Consider the following 22,669-nt stretch of genomic DNA (forward strand, 5'->3'; position numbering starts at 1 on the left):
TCATCCCCCTGCACCACAGTCACTTTTGACCTAACTAGGCTCCAAGCACATTTCTTGGCCCCACTTTCTGCTGCCAGCCCACGAGGAAGCAAATACCCACAAAGAGAGGATTAAAAGTGCTACAGGAATATTTGAGAGGAGACAACAGGCAGGACACAGATTTGCAGCTTCTCTGTCCCACGTTATTGTTTTGGTTTTTCCTGGGTGGATCAGGTCAGGGACATTTGGTCACACAAGGCCATGAGCTCCATCCACAAACCCCCTTCACAATCACTGCAGTGCTGCTGAGTACACAGACACATTTAGATTTAAAGGAAGGTTTGGGTTTAAAGGTTTAGGTTCAAGAAAGCTCCCAGTTGCCTGCATGCCCTTCCCACAGCTCAGAAGATGCACTGGACAGAGGAGCAAAGGCTCACAACAACACAAATTTATTTACAAACAGACTACAAACAGGCAGGCAACAGAAAATGAAAACCAAGGATAAACTTCCTTTGCACAAAATGGAAACAATTCTCTCAGGAACACGCAAGAAGATAACAGAGGGAAAACAAAGAGGAGACTTTCAGAAATTTAGGTGATTTTTTTTTCCCCTCTACACACTATTTTGGTGGCCAGTTTGATACCCTCTGTGTAGCCCTGACACAGACACTGCAAACTCTGTAGCTCCTTCTACATTCTCTGTGTCCTTCAGGATCCAAAGAATCACAGTCAGCATCCATGCAGCATTGGTTTAGCTTTATGTGACTCAGATGCCCTGACATATTTTGGCACACACTGATCTTGTGTGGAATCACATTTTTTTCCTTTACATTCATCAATTAAACATGCCTCCTGTCCTCAGGGAAGTGTTGCATTACACTTGCAACCAGTGCAGCAGCAGGGAGAGCATCACTGACCACAGTCCATTCATTTATTTCACCTCCAAATTTATTGTAAAACCTGTGAAGCATTGAACAAATATTCCACTAGATGAGATGCAACATCAGAATCTCAATATTCTTCGAGCCAGGGCAAGGCAAAACTAAGCACAGAATCCTAAGAAACTGGTGATAAACTCAGTTGTGGTGCAGCAGCTTAATTAAGATGTTGTAAAAAGACACATTTGGGTTGATTTTGTTTTGTTTTCACTCTCCCACGAGCATTGGAGATGCACTGCAGGAAGTACAGAGCTGTGCCATGCCAAGACATAATTCTAGTGAGGAGCAGAAACACCAAGTTACCAAAAATCCACAATCCTGGTTGGTCAAAACCAGCTGCTCCCCAATAAAAGCTACCTTTGTGCTGGTGTAGGCAAAGCTTTGTGGAACCACCACCCAGCAAACCCCTGCTGCACACGCCTGGCAGGGCTGGGGTTCCTTGGCCTCTCCTTTCTACTTCTGTCCAACATTGTGCAACCTTTTTGCAACTGCAGTAATGAGGGCAGCTCCCTTCCCACTTCCATCTTCAGAAAGCATGAAAGTCACGTCACACTGAGGGGCCAGCTCCTTCACTGTTTCCTGCAGGATCCTGGAAAAACTGAAAAGGAAGGGAGAGAAGAGCAGAACATTTCAGCAGCTGCTTTCTGATCTGAGATCTTTGTTTCACCTACAAACAAGGTACCTCAGCCATTGCTTTCTTTTGCTTTTTCTCCTATTCATGAAAGATGCAAACTTTTGTACACAATCAGATTTTAATTTTTATTTCTCCATTTCACTTTCGTTCAGCATGATGCCACACACTGCCCACACCTTAGAGAGATCCACAGAGATCCTGAAGGAGGTTCTCTCCTCCCAGCTCAAAAGCTAATGCTGTTTCTAGGCCTTGCTCACAGAACACTGACCCAACTACAAAAACTCAAGACAGCTTTCCATCCAGGAGACTCAGATATTGTAGAAATCTACCAAAACACTGGAAAAATAAGTATTAGGAAAATAAATATTTCCCAGAGAAAAGAGCCTCCCAGTGGCAACTGGAGCTGACTTTACAATTTTTGATCCTCTGGCTAGGAAAGGGAAACGACAAAATGCAGCGAGATGTGTTCGATCCTCCCCCCCTCTCAGGTTTTTAATCCTCTCAGCAGAAAGCTGGCACAGGTCTGTTCTCACAGCGAAAGCAAGCAAACAGCAATGGGAAGCGGCACCGAGGCACTCACTGCGGATGGAGCTTGTACAGAGTCCCGTCCACCCCAACAGTGATCTGCAGGCGCTCCACACCTCGGTTCTGCCTCCTCTTCTCCACGACAGCAGCCAGCCCTGCCCCGCAGAGCCGGGCAGCCCTGGTGGACACGGCTGCACACACCTCCTTGACGATGATGCTGTCCTCACAGGTGCTGTCCAGCCCCAGGTGCTGCAGGACGCGCCGCACCTGCAGCAGGGCCAGCCGGTCACTGCGGGGACACACAGAGCAGTGAGGGACACACAGAGCAGTGGGTGACAGCTCTTCACCTCACACAGCTCTGGAACAAGGGAAAGGGGCCCACCTCAGCTCTGACACCCTGCAGCAGGGCCAGCCGGTCACTGCAGGGACACACAGAGCAGTGAGGGACACACAGAGCAGTGAGGGACACACAGAGCAGTGAGGGACAGCTCCTCACCTCACACAGCTCTGGGACAAGGGAAACGGGCCCACCTCAGCTCTAACACCCTGCAGCAGGGACACACAGAGCAGTGAGGGACAGCTCTTCACCTCACACAGCTCTGGAACAAGGGAAACGGGCCCACCTCAGCTCTGACACCCTGCAGCAGGGACACACAGAGCACTGAGGGACACACAGAGCAGTGAGGGGGACACAGAGCAGTGAGGGACAGCTCTTCACCTCACATAGCTCTGGAACAAGGGAAACGGGCCCACCTCAGCTCTAACACCCTGCAGCAGGGACACGCAGAGCAGTGAGGGACAGCTCCTCACCTCACACAGCTCTGGGAGAAGGGAAACGGGCCCACCTCAGCTCTGACACCCTGCAGCAGGGCCAGCCGGTCACTGCAGGGACACACAGAGCAGTGAGGGACACACAGAGCAGTGAGGGACAGGTCCTCACCTCACTCAGCTCTGGGCCAAGGGAAACGGGCCCACCTCAGCTCTGACACCCCCCAGTTCCCTCAAGGCTGGTTTCTGACTGAATTCAGATGGAACATCTGCTCCTGCCATGCCCTTTGCCATGTTAGGCTGCATCATGAGCTGTAATTATCCACCTAACCCCAAAGCCATGAGGGAGCAGAGCCAGCTCAGCCACACAACTGTTACTTTCCTGAGACCCTCCTTTCAAGGCTTTCCACAGCAGAAAGAGTTTCAAATAGACATTGTAACCATACAGATATATAGGTATGCACATACTCTATCACTGACTTCTTGCTTTCTTAAATAAGTGCTGTTTAAAGTCCCACAAGAAATACTTAGCTTGATGGCTCAGGCATCCCAGATAACCCAGTTGTGTGGATAGGAAATGATAATTCATATAATTACAGCAATAATTCTGTGACTTCCCCAGTTTCTTATTTTTAACTTTTATTCTGGAGGTGGGGGATGGACAAAGAAGAAAACTGTAACTGACTTAATTGACTTCTTGAAGGAAAGGGCTCCCCACACTTGCAAAAGACTGTGTCCCAGAAGACTTTAAAGATTTAAACCAAGTAAATCTAACAGCTTTACCTCTCAATCTGAGACAGGAATTTTGTTTCAAATATTCCTCTTTTCCTGAGTGATTCCGAAATGTGTCCTCTGAACAGCAGCCCTTGTTTGGTTAAGTCAATCAAAATTTCCCTTACTATTTCACCTAGGTACATTCCACTGGTCATTTTTTCATACCTGGTGGGCCAAAAGAAGAATAAAAATGTTCATTTAAAGAGATGGCTCTGTTTAGCTCGAGCAGTATGTACATGCCCCATGAACTCAAAACAAGCAGTCCAACCTTGCAGAGCAATAGCCATGGAACTCCATTTTTCAATCATCAAAAATCTGTTGCAGAGACTTCAAGTGCAAACATCAATTACAATATATTTACCTATGCCAAATGGTAACAGAAGTAGGAAAAAAACCTTTGCAATATTAAACAGAATATTGTGTTAAAGCCAGAGTCCACACTGAAGAGGAACTCCTGCCTGTCCCAGCATGCATTCACCAGAGTCACATCTGATCAATATTGTCTTTACCCAAAAAGCTTCAGTTGTATTTTGCCTTTGAAAAATCACCCTAAGAGGAGGAACAAAGCATGACCTAGACTTTGCAGGGAAATCTTAAAAGCTGCACTTTTGGTAATGCTTTAAGCTGAAAACAGTGCTGTGGTAACAATGTACGTCTTTGGTTTTTTCCTTTTTCCTTGTTTTTTTTTTTTTTTTGTTTTTTTTTTTTTTTTATATCTAGGTTACTTACCAAGCAACAAAAGAAATGCAATATTAAAATTTCCTTTCTGATTATTCATTCATTAAGCACATTTTAAAAAGCAGCCAGTGTCTCTCGAAGACTGACTCCATCAGGCTCTTGGCATCAGGACCACCACGTTTACCTCTGTTTGCCTGGGTTTAGGGAGCCTTCATCTACTTCTCTGTCATATTTTGTCCTGATGTGGTCAATGCAGCCATTGTCACCAAATGCTCCCCATTCTGTATTAATGCACATTTTTCCCTCATTCCCTTCCACTGTTTCTATGTTTTTCATGTCCTCCATGTAGCAAACATTGGTGCCTGTTCCTGGAAGGAAAGAAATTACAAGATTTCAGCTGGAAAAGTGAAGCAGCACCAGAAACTTATGGAAGATGATTGCAGTGCTCATCTTAAAGTTCTCTTTGCCTCATCTCAAATTAAAGGCCATTTTATGATTCTATGCTTTAATATATTTCTGGATCAAAACTTGGAGGAACATATTGGGGGAATCATCTAAAAAGCCCAACAAGAATTCATTCAGATTTTTAAAAACATTTGCTTGCCCCATGGTCTGTGACCTGGCTGCACAGTAACTTGTCAAAACAAGAATTCATGCTCTATCTGCTTGTGTTCTTTTACCCTGCATACACTTGTTAGGCACCACCAGAGAGAGATGATAAAAAATCCAATAGGTTCAGGAACTTATCTGCTGCAGATGTTGTTAAGTTTCCTGCTGAGCACCACACCAATCTGCCAAGAACCGCAAGCAACTATTATATCAATATATATACTAATATATCAATATATACTCTAATATATCAATATACACGCTAGTATATCAATATACAAGCTAGTATATCAATATATACACTAGTATATCAATATATATACACTAATATATCAATATATATCCTAGTACAACAATATATACACTAGTATATCAATATAGATACACTAGTATATCAATATATACTAATATATCAATATATACTAATATATCAATATATATACTAATATATATATATTCTAATATATCAAACTCTAATAAAAGGTGCTGGTTTAGAGATGCCAAAGCCCTGCTCTAGATGGTGCTTCCCTCTCACAGTGGCCACTTGGCCACCACTGTACCTGCAATAAGGCCAATCTCACAGTTTGGGTCCTCATAGCCACAGGTCATCATGGTCCCCACAGTGTCATTCACCACAGCTACAATGTCCAGATCAAACTCCTGAAACACAAGTCACGATCAGCATGGAATGCCAGAGTGGGGGTGCTTTAAATACACCAAAATGAGCAGGAAAAACCAGCTCACATTTCTTCTCCTGATGGCCTCTCTCAGCATATCAACAACATCTTCCCCCTCACAGTCTGTCGCCTTGAATCCTTTTGTCCATCCCACAAGTGTTCCCTGAAACAGAAGAGAAAGAAAGCCATGAGTGAAGACTGTACATTGCAAGCATCAGCTTTTCCTTGCCTCCCACCCCAAGGCTTTTTTTATTTCCCCCAAATGACATATTTCCCTGGACAGGTTACTGTGGGTGTCTGGTGCAGGCTGTGCTTGTGTGTCTTTGTTACTCCACTGCTGATGGTAGTGGCTCCAAGTTTACTCAGTTTTTTGCCGTCATGAGGGCTAAATCTTTATAAAACAAAAGCAAGTTCATGTCCACCACTTACCAGAGACAAAAAGTGAAAGCTCTGCCTCCCATAGGCAGATGGATAACACAGGATGATAATTTTCTCATGAAACACAACTGATTTGCAAAGCAAAGTAATAAATTCTCCAGACCCACAAGTCAGCCTTGCCCAAAATGATGTCATTCACCAAGCAGATGCAGAGCTGCTGCAGCCCTTACCTTGTCAATGCTAGTTTGCCTGCAGGGGAAGGAGAAGGTGAAGCCCAGAGGAAGCCGAGCACCTTTAATCCCCATATAATCCAGAAAGTCTGCTATGCACTGGACAATATGGTCAAAGAGCTGGAAGGAAAGAAGAGGCATAAAAATCTCATAAGTAATCCTATATACTGGGGCTTGGCTGAATCAGTAAAACATCCATTTCAGATTACCTCTTCTCCTGTCCCTTGCATGATCTCCAAAGGAATGGCAAAGATTTTGTTATACATTTGCACTGATCTTCTTCTCCCGCTTTTGATTTTGACCAGCAGAACCCTGAAATTTGTGCCACCAAGGTCAAGGGCAAGGAACTTTCCTTTCTCTGAAGGAGAAGAAAGGCATTTCATTTTGGTGTTTCTCCTAGCACATTTGCCAGTCAGAACAGCATACCGATGATAGCACGCTGTTCCCTATGGCATTTATCCCATTGAGCATGGGGCTGAAGATAACAGATAACACAGCAGGAAGCACCAGTTTGACAACATCAATCCCCTGGGATGTGCCAGATTAATTAGCATACTCCTCCCCACCAAAAACAGACAAGCAGCTTTCCTGAGCACCTCCAGGTGCTCATGAGCCAGCCTCACCTGTCCCATCCGGCATCCCGCACACGTACGTGGGCAGCATCTTCACCGTGGCCTGGCCTTGCGCCTCCCTCTTCAGCCCGAACTCCAGCTCAGCCCTCATGCTGTCCCTGACCTGCTGCAGGGTGCTGGGGGGCAGCAGCAAGGGGGCGAGGGCGGCGTCGAGGCGGCGGCGCTGGGCTGCCAGCCTGAGTGCCACGGCCGTGACCGTGGCGGCCCCGCGGCCGCTGCCGCTCCGCGACAGCACGAACCGCACGTCGCACGTGGGCACCAGCCTCCTCAGCACCTTGTGCAGCCGCTGGGCGTACCTGGCAGGGACACAGAGACCCTCCCTGAGCCTCTCACAGCCCTTTGGGGCACGGGGTGCTGTTGGTGTCACCAATATTGTGTATGGGATGTGCCTTGGCTTGTCTGACGTTGGTGCTGAACCAAACAGCAGCACTGCGGCGTTTTGTAGCCATGATATTTTCGGGAAAATCCTTTCCTTAGGATTTTTCCTCCTGAGAAGCTGGGAGGCCTCAGGAGCAAAATGTAAACAATGGTTATCTGCTGCTGTGGAATGCAACAGGTGCATCTGGGATTGGTCTCATGTGGTTGTTTCTAATTAATGGCCAATCACAGTCAGCTGGCTCAGACTCTCTGTCTGAGACAAACTTTTGTTATCATTCTTTCTTTTTAGCTAGCCTTATCATTCTTCTTAGCTAGCCTTCTGATGAAATCCTTTCTTCTACTCTTTTAGTATAGTTTTAATATAATATATATCATAAAATAATAAATCAAGCCTTCTGAAACATGGAGTCAGATCCTTGTCTCTTCCCTTATCCTCAGATGCCTGCAAACACGGTCACAGTGTTTCACCCCACAGGCACTTTTGGCTGTGCAATGTGTGGTGTGTCACCCCACAGACACTTTTGGCCAGCTGGGTGTGTGGTGTTTCACCCCACAGACACTTTGGGCTGGCTGGGTGTGTGGTGTTTCACCCCACAGACACTTTGGGCTGGCTGGGTGTGTGGTGTTTCACCCCACAGACACTTTTGGCTGGCTGGGTGCTGCAGCTGGGCACGTGGGGACAAGTCCAGGCCTGCAGGAGCTCAGGTGGTGGTGGGATGGAGCCTCCTCCCTTATGAGGTTGGAAGAGACCTTAAAGATCATGGAGTCCAACCCATCCCTAACACCTCAACTAAACCATGGCACCCAGTGCCACATCCAGGCTGTTTTTAAGCACATCCAGGGATGGGGACTCCACCTCCCCAGGCAGCCATTCCAGAACTTTATCACTCTTTTCCTAATATCCAACCTATATTTCCCTTGGTCTGTGTGCTCTGTTTCTGTCAGTGCTGCCTGGAGAAAGAGCCCAGCCCCACCTGAGCACAGGCACCTTTCAGGGAGCGTTAGAGAGTGATGGGGGCACCCCTGAGTCTCCTTTTCTCCAGGCTGAGCACCCCCAGCTCCCACTCCAGATTCTACAGCTCCTGGGACAGCTTTCCAATACCAAAGCCACTCAGACCTCATCCCAAAGCTGAAGCAAAACCAGCAGTTCTGTGAAAAGCCACACACACGTGCGCAGATGGAGGCTCATAGCCATGATCAAATCCTCTTTGCTGCTCACCTGGGGTGTGTTTTGTAGAGCCCCCCATCAATGCCAACGGTGGTTCTCATCCTCAGCAGCTTTTTGTTGTCCCTGAGGCGGGTGAGGATGGCGGCCAGCGCGGCGGCGCACAGGTTGGCCGAGCGGAAGGAGACGATGGTGCAGACGTGCTGCACAGCAACGCAGTCCTCCTCTGAGGGAAACAGCTTCAGCTCCGTGAGGATCTCTCTTGTGTTGCTCAGGCCTTCCTTGTAGCTGCCCCCAAAACAAGAGAATTCATCACCAAATGCAAAAACTCACAAATCAATAGCTTGGCTCAAAGAGAAATGAGAGGAGAACATGACACAACCTATCAGACAGCATCATAATTGTTTCCCATAAACCATGTGTTTAATGTGTCTCCCACAGCATTCCCAGAAGTACCCAGAGGAGAGAGTTCAATGCTGAACTTCCTGGGGTTCAGCACTTGGTGACACCAATCAGATGGTCAAGAAGAGAACGGGATAAAACAGTCCAAAGAAGGGGAGCACAAGAACAGATATACAGTTTTACTCAATACAACAAAGAAAATAATTCCTGGAGTGACAGTGAGGACCATCAGAATCCCAGTTTTCCATGCAGTCATCCATCAGCTGATTTATAATCTGTACTACATCTCCACAGCCCCAGGATTCCCACATCAGAGAGGCTGAAAACTGCAGCAGTTGTCCCACACACTCCAGTCTCCAGAGAGGTTATTTGAACAACTTGCATCTGGGATGGTTACCAACACACTGCTACTGTGGTACTTTGCTAAAACTATGTTACACCAATTCCCACTTACAGAAAGGTCAACTTTAGTCCTAGGCAAAAGCAAAATCAAGCTAAGCAGTTCAGGATTGTTCCTAGCCCTCACAGATTTTAGCTACAGTTTCATTATCACTGCTGTGCCAGTGAAAGACTAACTTTGAGAGTGGCTAAGAGTGTATTACAAGTTCTTACTTTTCCATTGCAGACACGTGCCTCATTTCAATCTTGCCCTTAGTAAGCAGAGCTGTTGACACTTTCCCATTGAAGAGCAGACCTTCCTTGGTCATTTTTAGGAGAATGAGTCGCACAAGTTCCCCCAAATACAGGCTGCTGATCATCTTCTCAAACCTGGAATGGAGCACAGGAAGGATTCAGGAGGTGTTCATCAGATCTTTTCCTGCACAGCATCATAGCAGAGTAACCACCTGGATTTAACACCACATGGGCAGCTGCAGCAACAATCCCTTGGCTGCTATATTGGAATTTACCAATATTGTGTACAGGACAATATTGAGCTTCTCTGACCCTTGGTGCTGAACCAAATAGTGGCAACTGTGGTGTTTCACCCCACAGACACTTTGGGCTGGCTGGGTGTGTGGTGTTTCACCCCACAGACACTTTTGGCCGGCTGGGTGTGTGGTGTTTCACCCCACAGACACTTTTGGCCGGCTGGGTGTGTGGTGTTTCACCCCAGAGACTCTTTTTGCTGGCTGGGTGTGTGGTGTTTCACCCCACAGACACTTTGGGCTGGCTGGGTGTGTGGTGTTTCACCCCACAGACACTTTGGGCTGGCTGGGTGTGTGGTGTTTCACCCCACAGACACTTTTGGCTGGCTGGGTGTGTGGTGTTTCACCCCACAGACACTTTTGCCTGGCTGGATGTTACAGCTGGCCACATGGAGACAAGGCCAGGCCTGCAGGAGCTCTGGTGGTGCTGGGATGGAGCTTCCCCCCATAACAGGGGCTGCTCCTCAGGTTTCCCTCGGTGGAGAAGCTTTAAGGGGATGGTGAAGGAAAGGAGTTGGTTCTGATGGAGGGTTTGGATGCAGAGCTTTATTCTGGCCCACAGGCCTCTGAATGCAGCACCAGCTCCAACAGAACTCCCTGAGCCCGTGGTTGCTGCTCCTTTGAACCCCAGGAGAGGGGCAGGGAAGGGGCAGGGAGCCACCAAGCAGGGACAGGAGGGGAGGGACAAAGGGACAAGGACACCTGGATGGCCCAATGCCCCCCAGGGGTGGAGGGCATCCCTTGAATCTGCCAATCACTCGATGCCTTTCTGGAATTCCAGGGGAGGGGAGGGAAAAGGAGAGGTGACTGACACACCTGGGAGGGAATTATCAGCAGAGGGACCCAGGGTTCTGAGATAAACCCTGAAATCCCACCACAACAGCCTGCAGCAGGGAGCTGTGAAAGGCACTCACCCTCTCCAGAGGGGAAAGATCTGGATTACACAGAACCACCACCACGTCATCTCAGGTACTGTTAACACAATTCCTGTTCCAAAGGGGCAAACACTGGAAAGGCACTCTGGGAGCTCAGACAGGGAGTCACTTACAGTTGTTTTCCAGGGTTGAGAGATCCCAGATCCAGCTCCCGATCGAACTCCGTGCGGAGATCCTCCAAAGCACCGTCGTCCCCAAAGGCCCCCCACTCGGTGTTGATGCACATCCTGCCCTCGTCCCCCTCCACCAGGCTGATGTGCCTCATCTCCTCCATGTAGCAGGCGTTGGTGCCGGTCCCTGTGGGTATTGGATAAACCACTGTTTGTTCCATGTGTGATTTTTGTTTGGGAATAAGTCAGTATATTGTCCTTGCAAGAAAACACAAGCACATAACCCTGTGGCACAGGATGCTCATATAGGCCACCTGCACCCGTGAAATCATCATTTCACAGGGAAGGAAAAAAACTGAAATTATTCTAAGGTTTGACTTGTTTAAAAACATTTTTTTTTCTTTCAAATGTACTTCTGTGTGCCTAATAAAAGGTATCATAGTGCATGAAATGGAGAAACTGTGGAAAGCATAGCTGGTACTAACTATCAGACGTGAGGGGAATTCAGCTTTCTCTGGACAGACACAGTAATTTTCTATACAGTCAGCAGAAAAGTTTAGTATGCTGGTCACAACTGAGCCCAGACAAAATGGGAACTGTGGTATTTGATGGCAATGTGATCAGCATAAAAACAGCTGCTTTACAGAAGGCAGCCAGGCTGGAAAATCCAACCATTGTTTTTTCCATTTTCTTTCTGCTCTTTCCTCTATTGTGAAACTCCCTCCTACTTCAGATTTGTAGTAATTCAACAAATGAGAGGGGAAAAAACCCTTCATGGTGAACAGAAAAAATTACCAATTATGAGTCCAACTTCACAGCGCGGGTCATCATATCCACAAGTCATCATGGTTCCCACCGTGTCATTGACCAGGGCCAAAACATCAACATCTATGTCCTACGGGCAGAAAGGTGGGTGATTAACGGGGAGAAAAGCTCAGAAAGCCTCCTCTGTGATAAAGCACCAGCACGCAGACATATTCCCTGGCTGCACTTTGAAGGCCTCATTCAGGAAAACTCCTTGGTTGGAAGACACTGCTTCCTTTTACAACACTCTTCCCACAGCCCTGTGAGGGTACAAATGTCTCTGAATCCTCAAGTGTTTCACCAGCCTCTTTGCTTGAAGGATTTGTTTTTCCCCAATCTCACCTCATTTGCCAGAAAAGTGACACATCATTGGTGTGAGTGTTGTGATACTGTGCTGTGTGAAAGGACAGCATTCTCTACCACCCGAGCAGAGCCCACCAGGTGGGACAGAAGACACACAGAAATGCAGCTACAACATGCAGCAACACCACACTCAAGCAGAAAGCCCTTCCATTGAGGCAGTGCAGCTTCCTCTTTGCTGCTAAGTAATCAAGATATGGAAAGATGCTTTGTATTTCTCGGCTGGTGTTACCAATAACATCAAACATGAAAAGCAAGGCTTTCCAAAATACTAAAATATGGTGTTATCCAAAGACTGTCGGCTAGTTGAAGGGCAGATTTAATAATTTCTTACTGCTGACCTTGAAAATTGCCATCAATGGACTTGCCTGGTGCTTCTGGAGGGCCCTGTGCAGGGAGCTGACCACGTCTGTGCCCTGCACTCCTCGGACCCTGAAGTGCTTTGTCCACTCAAGGAGAACGCCCTGAAAAGAAACAGTGCAGTAACCCAAAAGCACACCAATTTTAGCACACAAACCACAAAGCCAGTCAAGACTGAAGTGTGTGGAGAAGTCCATAATTAAAACTCAGCCAAAATGAGTCAGAGTAGAACATCTCACCTTGGTACCAACCTGTCAGTACCAACCTCCAAGTCACATCCTACCTTGGGGTGCATGTCAGTACCAACACAGCCAAAAAGGTACAGTCATAAAGTCCCAAATCTGTAAATGTGTCTCCCTGTGCTTCATTTGAAGCACGTGTGACTTTCCTATGCTGATCACAGCCTAAGAGCATTAAGCAAAAAGCGTCTGCAGGACTGGAGCCCAAAGCACAGACCCCTAGAAATAAGAGAGGCTAGAATGAGAGAGCACAAAATAATTTTTGTTTCCCTAAGAAGTATTTCAAGCAGCTCGGCTACAGGTATTTCCTATTCAGAATCAACTGTAAATAAAAAAAATTAAAATTTAAAAAAAAAACTGAGAGTGATTAAAAAAATAAAAATGTTTCAAGACACAGAAGTGCACATCTCTTTCTAACAGTGTTAATACAGGGACACATGGTTCCTGTGGAATTGAGTACTGACTGAGCAATAGAATAGCTTTAGCCTAAAGATGCTGCTGCCTTGAGATGAGAAATGAATCACTGAAGGATAGTCAGGTCTAGTTAAATCCTGAAAGTCATCCCTGCCTTCTTCAGAGAGCTATTTAAACATGACCCCAGATAAAAGCCACAGAGCAGCACCTGCACTCTGCAGCTTCTCCAGACTCTGCAAGGAGCTGAGCTCGACAAGAGCATTTCTTATGCATCTTACCTCATCCAGCTTGGTCTGTTTGCATGGAAAAGAAAACGTAAAGCCAAGAGGTAACTTCTTCTGCTTCAGGTTTCTGGTCTCCATGAAGTCTGACAGGCAGTCAGCAATGTAATCAAAGAGCTGCAGGAAGAGAGGACGCTTGGGCAGTGTCCCACAGCAGCACAGTGTGGTGTTTGTGAGGGCTTCTAGGACGAGCTGAGACATGAGAATCTGATTCTATATTCTCAGAAGGCTGATATTACATTGTATTGTATTATAACGCTATAATATAATATACTAAAACTATCCTAAAGAAAAAGAAAGGATCTATCAGAAGATTTAATGAGAATGATAGTGAAAGCTCATGACTGACTCCTCAGAGTCCGACACAGCTGATGGTGATTGGTCATTAATTAAAAACAATTCAGATGTTTGGATAAACAATCTCCAGACCACATTCTAGAGCAGCAAAGCATGGAGAAGCTGAGGCTTCTCATCTTCCCAGGAGAAGAAATCCTGGTGAAGAGGATTTTTCAGAAAATATAACAGAAACAGCACAGCAGCAGCAGCATCAGTGTCCTACCTCAGCTCCGTTGCCCTGGGTCACCTCCTTGGGTGTGGGGTAGAACTTGCTCTCCAGCTGGCTGCTCTGCTTGCCATCACCAGACACCCTCACCTGGTGGGCACGGAGCTGGGAGCCCCCCAGGTCCACAGCAAGGAACTCCCCCTTCTCTGCAACACAGGGGACAACAACATCGCTGGGATGGCCACAGAGATGGCCCAGGGGCTGCTGGAATTCCCTGGAAACTGGGAATCTGAGACCTTGTGTGCTGACAGGCACTGGCCCCCAAAATTTAACCTAAGGCTGTATAGAAGACTTCCAAAATTAAATAATAGGGCTGAAATTATGGGTGTGTAGTTTGAATAGAAGTGTGTAATATCACATAGTAGAAAACTTAGAGTTTAAGGTTTTAAAATATAGTAAGATACATACAACAAGATAGAATATATATAAAACAATATAGATAGAATATACATAAAACAAGACAGAATATACATAAAACAAGATAGACGTTTTAAAACAGAAGCCAGTCCTTCTTCTTCATAAGTTTAAGCAGTATTATGTAATTAGAAAAAATAAGTCCACATTGCAGGCCCCAGATAGTTATTAAGTCAAAAGTAAAAATAATTGTAGTGCCATTTCTTAATTAGACAGTTTATCCTTAAAAAGCCTTGTAAAGAAAGAGAAAGGTCTCCATTTTTGAATAGAAGTGTGTAATATCACATAGTCGAAAACAGTTTGACATTTCAGAATATGGTAAGATATATAAAACAAGATAGAATAGGTATAAAACAATATAGATAGAATATACTTAAAACAAGATAGAACGTACATAAAACAAGACAGAATATACATAAAACAAGATAGAATATACATAAAACAAGACAGAATATACATAAAACAAGATAGAATATACATAAAACAAGCTAAACGTTTTAAAACAGAAGCCAGTCCTTCTTCTTCATAAGTTTAAGCAGTATTATGTAATTAGAAAAAAAAAAGTCCACATTGCAGGCCCCAGATAGTTATTAAGTCAAAAGTAAAAATAATTAGACATTTCTTAATTAGACAGCTTATCCTTAAAAAGCCTTGTAAAGAGAGATAGGTCTCCATTTTTGAATAGAAGTGTGTAATATCACATAGTAGAAAACTTAAAGTTTTAGAATATAATAAGATATATAAAACAAGATAGAATACACATAAAACAAGATAGAAGCTTTAAAACAGAAACTAGTCCTTCTTCTTCACAAGTTTAAGCAGTATTATGTAATTAGATTAAAGAGTCCACATTGTGGGCCACAGATAGTCAGTTATTAAGTTAAAAGTAAAAATAATTTAAGTGTCATTTCTTATTTTTTAAGGGTAAACTGTCTAATTTTAAATTAGACCATTTACCCCTAAAAAGCCTTGTAAAGAGAGAGATAGGTCTCCATTTTTTAGTTTATTAGAGTGAAGTGCTGTAGAACACACAGTTTATAAAACTGCAATATAAATAAGAACTTACAAACATCTGAATCTGAACAAGAAATACCATCTCCCACATTTAATCCTGACCCTAACAGAAAAAGCAAAGGCTCAGCAAGGTGCTTTGCTGATGGGCACAGCCCAGGGCCCTCCCTCAGCACTGCCAGAGCCTCTCCTGCCCCAGGATGGCAAATCCTGATCCTGGACGGGCCTGGGAGCATCAGGAGGGCTGAGAAACCCTCAGCAAGATCAGGTCTCTCCTCTCAGCCTGCTGTGTAACAGCTAATTCAATGTTTGTTTGGCAGTTTGGGGCTGTTCCCCCTGCACACAGGGGCTGCCAAGCCATCGCCTGAAACGTGGCACAAGGTCATTGCCTGTATCCAGCAGAGGATGCAGGATTTGCAGACCTATGTTAAGACTCAGCTCTAGTGCAGAAGTCAGGTTCCAAGTGGGGCAAAGCCAATTTGCCACCCAAAGCCAACCAACACAATCCTTTTCCTTTTCTTTTGGTGTTTCTGTGAAAGCCCCATTTGGTTTCACAGGCTTGCTCAGACACACACATCTCCAGCAGCAAACCTCAGATGGAAGGACAGCTTGGCCTCGCTGCTACAATAAAATTTGTTTATCCCACACACAGGAAAATGCCCTTCCCAAAAGGAAAACACAGTGGGGTATGTGCCTAGCCTTGCATGATCTTTGTTCCACAGTGCAAACATGATGAAATCTGGTCCTGAAAGGGAAGGAAGCAGGAAATTCTACCTGTAATACCATGGTCTGCTATCAAAGGTGAGGAGGCAGATTGGGTTACTCAGTAAACTGTGACATTAGTCAGACTGTTAATCCCTAAACTATGAAAGATGCTCTAAATGAGTCATTTCAGGCAGCAACACTGAGGGCACCAAAAAAGTCTCTAAGATAATAATAATAGTAATAGTAATAAAAGAAGAAGGAGGAGAAGGAGGAGAAGGAGGAGAAGGAGGACGACTTAACAATAATAATAAATAATGGAGGAATAACCATCCAAGTTTGAGTGGTTTAAACCTGCTGGAATTTTTAACCAGTCTGGCAGCAAAATAACCAACAAGGATTTTTCCAGAGGGCAAAAATAGAAAAATCAGTGTGCTACTTGGAGTGGGCAGCGTGTCAATAGGATATAGCCCAGCTTGATGCTGCAGCATGTCCTTGGCACACAGGAAAGGCCACACAGACCAGGAGAGCACCATCCAACCCTGGCCTTGGGGGACATCAGCTCTTGCTGATATCCCTACATGCAATTTTCCAGGTCTCCTGGCCCCAGGGGCTCCCTGCTGTTCCAAAACAGCATCTGAGACCTGTGAGACCCCAGGACCAGTGACTGACATGAGATTGCAAGGGTTAAAAAAGGACTTGTTTCTCTTTGGCAAAGCCAGCAGCAAAGGAAGAGTGCCCCCTTCCATCAGTTTGTGTATAGCTTCTCTCAGACATGCCTCATTTCAAGGCACTTACCTTCAAATGCCTTTTTTATGCCATGAAAGCTGTTATTCCTCATTTAATTGCAGGGAAATTACCATCAGAGGGAACAAAGTCATGTGGAAAGGTACAAAGCTAACATTTCAGCTTTCTGCACAGCTGGTTTACACCGAGTCCTGATCTTGGTGAGACACAGAATCCTGCACAAATTAACTTGGTTAAACCTGGGGAAAATGCCATTTTCTCTCAGCCTGCACTGCCAGGAGCCAGCTGAGGAGTTTATTTTGGATGTGCATGCTTCTCCAAACAAGATGAGCTTTCAGTTCCTATCTCGTGTCACATCCTCCCAGAGGACACCACTGCACTTTCTCTGTTCAAGTCTCAGCTGAAGAAGCAGAGCAGTTCCTGGCAGACCCCATCCAGGAGCAGATTTTCCCAATGGAGAAGGCAAGGAAGGAAGGGCAGAAGGGATCACTTTTTGGGGAATTAGCAGAAGCAGTGCAGAATTTGTGGGTCCCTGCTGCCGTCCCTTGGCAGGTTGAGGGGTTTCACTGCAGCATCCTGCCCTCCCTGCAGCCCCAAGGCCAGGCCACACATCCCAGAGCCCCAGCAGAGTGCACTGCAGGCTCTGGGCTGCAGAGGCTGCCCTTGCCATGTCCACCACAGCTCCTGCAGCAAGGCCTGCACGGGCACAGATGGGGGAAGCTGCTCCTGAGCACTTCCCAGCTCCTTTCCTCAAACAAGCAGTGACAGGGATAGGATGGTCAGGACAGATGGAGAGCAGAGATCTCTGCAGCCAGGTCAGGAAATTGGGGTTTATTGCAGAGGGCCTGGGTGCAGGGCCCTGCTGGGATTTGGGGTTTATTGCAGAGGGCCTGGGTGCAGGGCCCTGCTGGGATTTGGGGTTTATTGCAGAGGGCCTGGGTGCAGGGCCCTGCCAGACACAGCCCAGAACAGGCCCCAGAGAAGAGAGGGGCAGAGAGGATGAGAGGGTGAGAGAGTAAAAGGGTAAGGGAGTAAAAGGGTAAGAGAGCAAGGTTCCTGTTACAATACCATAAATCTTCTTCTGTGTTGAATATTCTGATTCTCACTAACCAATCTGGTACAATGTACAAATCCTACAGCATTTCCATACAGCCTATAAGAATCATTACATTACCACACTGTGCTACATTTTAAACCCTAAAAACTCCTTTGGGCCCTTCTGCCAAGCTGGCAGGGTCTGCTCTGAGCCTTGGGCCTGTCTGCAGGCAGAGGGTGTTGTTCCATCAAAAGGGGATTACTTGCAGGCAGCCACACCATTGTTTCCCCATTGTTCAGTAACTGAGGTGTCTCAAAGCTTGCTTTCATTTCAATCTCGCTTACAGTTTCCATGTTCTCAAAATCTTTTGCCGGGCAATCATATTTATAAGGCTTTCCTGTTCCACCTTGCCCACCATGCCAGCCCTCCCCAGGCTCAGTATCAGCGCACACACTTTCTCAGTGAGTGCCCTGGCTGCCCTGTGTGTGTGTGTGTGCTGTGCTGCTGGCAGCAGGGCCGAGCAGGGACTCACCTGAGCCGTCGGGCAGCGAGCGCACGAACGAGGGCAGCATCTTCACTGCTGCCGTGGGGTTGGTGTCCCTGGCCAGCCCCTTCAGCATCTCAGCCTGGAAACGAGCTGCCACGTCCTGCAGGACATCATCAGGGAGGCGCAGCTGGTGCAGGAACCTGTCCACCTGCAGGGAGGGAAGGTGGCACTCAGCCGTGCAGGCTCCTTGCGCTGCTTGTTCGCTTCAGTTTCTGTCACTGACATGTTTTATGAACATCCTTTTGCCAGGAGTTTTCTCCTGAGAAGCCTCAGAAAAGAAATGTAAACAATAATTACCTGCTTGCTTGGAATGTGGTTTGGAGGTTGCTTGCCAACAGGTGCAGCTTTGATTGGTTCCATGTGAATTGTTTTTAATTAAGGACCAATCCCAGTCCAGCTGTCAGACTCTGAGGAGTCAGTCATGAGCTTTCATTATCATTCTTTGCTAGCCTTCTGATGTCTCCTTTCTCTCTCTTTAGTATATCATTTTCTTTTAATATAATATCATAAAATAATAAATCAGCCTTCTGAGAACTTGGAGTCAAGATTCTCATCTCTTCCCTTATCCTGGGGACCCTCAAACTCCACCAGATATTTTCAGCCTCAGTGCTGAAATTCTCATGATTGTCATTGTAAGCAAGCTCATCATCAGGACATTCACTCTTCTAAAGAAACTTTGGTTTGGAAATGTTTGGTGCAGCCTTGGTGAATCACTGCCCAAAAGCTGGCCATCCTTTCTGATGGCTCAGTAACTTGACAATCTATGTAAGCCATGAGATTTGCTTGGTACCCTGACAAGCTGTTTCCACACCACCCTCTCCTGCTAGAGATGTAATGAGCTAGAACTGCAAAGTGTGTCAATCTGGTGAGAATTTGACCTCTCCAGAAAATGCCATCAGCACCCAAGCGTGTCAGCCACAGCCCAAAAATGTCTATTCAGCTACTGCTTCACTCCACAGACAATTAACTTTGTTGGCATGCCAGGCTGGAACTCAAAGCCTTTTTCCCACTCCAGCTCTGCTCTCCATTCTCTTGTGATTCTAGGATTACATCTAAAACACATTTTTTTGGGTACAATCAATACCCTTTGTTAAAGGTCTGTAACTCACAGAATACATCAAAACAGAAGGCAGTTGAATAGAAAAGAATTCCAAATATCTGTGAAGCAGCTCAAATAAACTGGCAGAGAGGTTAATCAGTGTTTATGAACAGCTTCATCAGGGCAAAGTGAAAGGTTTTTTCCTTAAGGACCACACACTGCTGGCACTGACACATACATACACAGTCCCACCATGGTTGGATTTAAAAGGCTGCATTGTTTAAACAGAGGGCAATGCAGGTTGTAGCTAAGTTGGTCTCTGCTGCAGTTTGGACTATTTGACTGCCTATTTTAATGAGGTACAAACTAATCACCTATTCACAGTGCCATTTTAAACTGATGGTCAGCAATGACCCACCAGAAAGAGCCAGGATCCTGAAAGTCACCCCAGCACTCACTTAACACACACAGAGAGGAGAAAATGTTAAACTACAACATCCAATTGTCCCAGAGCAGCAGCTGCCTTTGGACACAGCTGTGCCTTGAAAAGGCTGTTATTCAGATTTGTATTTGTAGTCCTTGTTTGTGCAAGTATTTGATTTCCTCCAATGGTTTTTTGAAGCTCCACCAGTGTGTAGGATGCATCATCTTAGCCTATGCACCTGCACTGATTTTTTGGAGAAAATGCAGTGACTGGAGACATGCAGCACTCATGCACTCTGACACAGACCCAGATGGCCTTGTGACAGAAGCCCCTGTGGGGGAAAAACTCTCAAGAGTAATAAAAATTTCTGTGTCTGTTTGCAGAGAACCTGCACCAGCTCCCTGCTGCCCAGACACTGCATTCCCACCCTGTTTACCTACAACCACAGGAGCAGACAGTCCTTTCCAAGGAACCAGATAAGGCAGAGCCCAGGAAATCCTGCTGATTCACAGCCTGAGCAAGGCCCTGCTCTCAGAACCATTCACTGGTGAGCACGGAACGGCCAGGCTGTGCTAAACCAAACTGGTCACCCCCTCCCATGGCACAGGAGCAGGGCCTTGCCTCATTTATGGAAACAGCTCTGTTTTCGTGGCAGGAGGCTCTTGGTTTTGCCACCACAGAGTAAATAAGCCTGGAGAGGGAGAGGTGGGAAGACATTTCTTTCTGATAAGCGAGGAATCAGCTCTGTTCTGTAAATCCTACCCTAGGCTGCCTGTAAGAGAAGTCAGAGGAGCATGTGGCTTCTTGCCTTCAGGAAGGGCTAGTCTGCACCTTACAGAAAGACTTTTTGATTTTTTTAAATGCAGCCTTGAATTTTTTTGCTAGAATTCCTCTGCTCTGTTTGCCAGGATTCCTCTGCTCCCTCGTCTCCACTATCCTCACTCAGCTGCAAGCTGGATGTTTCCCTGCAAAGCCCACTCCACCCAAGCACTGCTCCACAAGGTCTTTCTCTTCCTTAGTGAAAAGAATGAAGAAATAGTTCTGTCTAGATAAGAGATGGCTCCTCATAGAAGGGAGGGGCAGTGAGGCCTTTTTCTGATCACATTAAATCCCAGGGATAAAAGGGCCAGGACTGAGTCAGGGACATCTGATTGTTGAGATACCGGAACCTGTCTCAGAATGCCTCTCTCCAAAACAGAATTAATGGAAGAAGTCCTCCTTGGAACAGGCCACTCCATGTCTTGGGCACAGACAGGAAAAGCTGGAGTTGCTCCCTTTGCTGATGAGCTCGGTGATGGAAGCAGATCCAAGCACCAGGACCTTGGATCTCCCACCACACCCACAGACAGCCCCAGCTCCCACCTTTCCAGAAACCAGAGGATGGAGCCTGGCAGCAATGGCACCTGCCAGCACTCAGTGAAGACCCCAGGAATACAGAGGGGACATGTCCACAAAGCAGAGGACCTCTGAGCCATCAAGCTTACAGGTCTCACATGGTCTCATGATGGACACAAGCCCAAAAACCCATTTCAGCATGGCATGAAAGTAGATTGGGGAAGAGCAACCATTAGGCAGCTCATTCTCAGTACTGATAGCTCCAGGTCTGAGCCATCTCAAGCTTTTCCAATTGTAAACATCAGAGGGATTAGCCAGTTTTGGATAACCACAGAGGAGGCACAGGAACCCCAACACCAGCTGGAAATCTCCCCTCAATCTCAGCAGACCCAGACCAAAGACCACAGGGGTTTTCCCTGTCCCTGCTACGTGACTGACTCCTGATTCCTGCTCAGCTTGAGAAACCCCATCATTCATGATACATTGCCAGAGTCATCCTTTCTGTCCTCTGGGCTCTTCCACACCATGCCAGATAAAGCTTAAGCACTTTCCCTTACTGCAGAGAATTTGCTCCATTACTGGGAGAGCACTTACGACTGTGCATGGAAAACCACTAACCAGACCTATTTTCACACTCACCAGGTGGTTTAAGGTCTAAACACCTCCTGCCCCATTTGGCTGAATGGTTTTAGTGGATAATGCCATTATATGGTCTGCATTACTCACTGCAGACCCCTCTGTATCTGGGTAACACAGCTCCTAAAATAGCAACCAGCTAATGCTGCAACTTACCTTCTTTATTTGATCCTCTTTTAGCTTTGTGAAATGGAAAGCTAGCAAGTGGACAGCAAACATTTTCCTGAAGCAGATGGATGAGTCAGTAGTGACAGAGCTGCTGTGAGGAACTCCAAAGCGACAGATCTTTATTCACCAAGCTGGAGCTAGAGAAACTTCAGCAGAGGCATTTTCCCCCGTGTGCAATAGCAGAGTTCCTGGGAAATTGAGTCCAGAAATAAATCCATGCAGTGTGATGGGTCAGTGATTAAACTTGTGCCTCTTTGTATCACACCCCCACACATCGACCCGAAGTCCCTCCCTCCCTCCCCAGCCACACACTTCATTGTGCCAGAGCAGGCACCTGGAGAGCTGCCAAGCTGAAGGGGAGAAAAATCGATTTTGTTACTGCCCCACTTGGGAATTGTTACCGCTTCTCAAAGCAGTTGCTACGCAGCCTGCCCCGCTCCGCGCTCCGTTCCAGGGGCTGACAGGCTCCCACCACGGCCAGGGCTGCCGGCAGTCTGGGCAGCTGAACGGCTTAGGAGACTTCTTCCCTCTGCTCAGCTCTTCTGCATGAATTACCTTCACTCCAGCCCTGCACAGTGCACCCTTATCTGCAGCTTTGTACCAATTAAGCTTCAGCCGTGTAAAGAGCAGAGCCACACGGACCCCTGCCCCCAGCTGGAATGCCTCTTGTGCAATTCCCAGCAGGGAGGTTTGGGGCTGGTTCTTCTCCCTTCTCCCAAAGCTCCAGAGCAGTGAAGATCCTCAGTGCTGCAAAACCTGGGGGGAGGAGAGATTTAGCTGGCAGAAAGCAGCGTGGGTACCACACTGCCCCACTGAAGGATGCAAGAGCAGCTTCCTTACACCATCAGAGTC

At 46.5% G+C, this 22,669-nt stretch overlaps 1 protein-coding gene across 5 annotated transcripts; it reads right to left on the minus strand.

Moving 5' to 3' along the window:
* Positions 1 to 418: 418 nt before the first annotated feature.
* LOC131086340 (hexokinase HKDC1-like) lies at positions 419 to 22,455 on the minus strand. 5 transcript variants are annotated; one of them, XM_058029304.1, is made up of 19 exons: positions 22,373 to 22,455; positions 21,806 to 22,005; positions 18,201 to 18,363; positions 13,756 to 13,904; positions 13,194 to 13,313; positions 12,271 to 12,366; positions 11,534 to 11,633; positions 10,742 to 10,925; positions 9,380 to 9,535; positions 8,420 to 8,653; positions 6,814 to 7,118; positions 6,400 to 6,548; positions 6,191 to 6,310; positions 5,650 to 5,745; positions 5,466 to 5,565; positions 4,481 to 4,664; positions 3,628 to 3,783; positions 2,132 to 2,365; positions 419 to 1,515 (listed from the first exon to the last, which is right to left on the minus strand). In XM_058029304.1, the coding sequence occupies exons 2-19, from the start codon at positions 21,866 to 21,868 to the stop codon at positions 1,371 to 1,373; spliced, it is 2,754 nt and encodes a 917-aa protein (XP_057885287.1). In that variant the 5' UTR covers positions 21,869 to 22,005; positions 22,373 to 22,455; the 3' UTR covers positions 419 to 1,370. The 5 variants fall into 5 exon arrangements, with proteins under 5 accessions (XP_057885287.1, XP_057885286.1, XP_057885288.1 ...); XM_058029303.1 differs by lacking the exon at positions 22,373 to 22,455 and having other exon boundaries at positions 21,806 to 22,039; XM_058029307.1 differs by lacking the exons at positions 419 to 1,515; positions 2,132 to 2,365; positions 22,373 to 22,455 and adding an exon at positions 2,377 to 2,897 and having other exon boundaries at positions 21,806 to 22,039.
* Positions 22,456 to 22,669: the final 214 nt, after the last annotated feature.

Source organism: Melospiza georgiana, chromosome 8, assembly GCF_028018845.1.
Source record: "Melospiza georgiana isolate bMelGeo1 chromosome 8, bMelGeo1.pri, whole genome shotgun sequence".
Taxonomy (NCBI): Eukaryota; Metazoa; Chordata; class Aves; order Passeriformes; family Passerellidae; genus Melospiza; species Melospiza georgiana.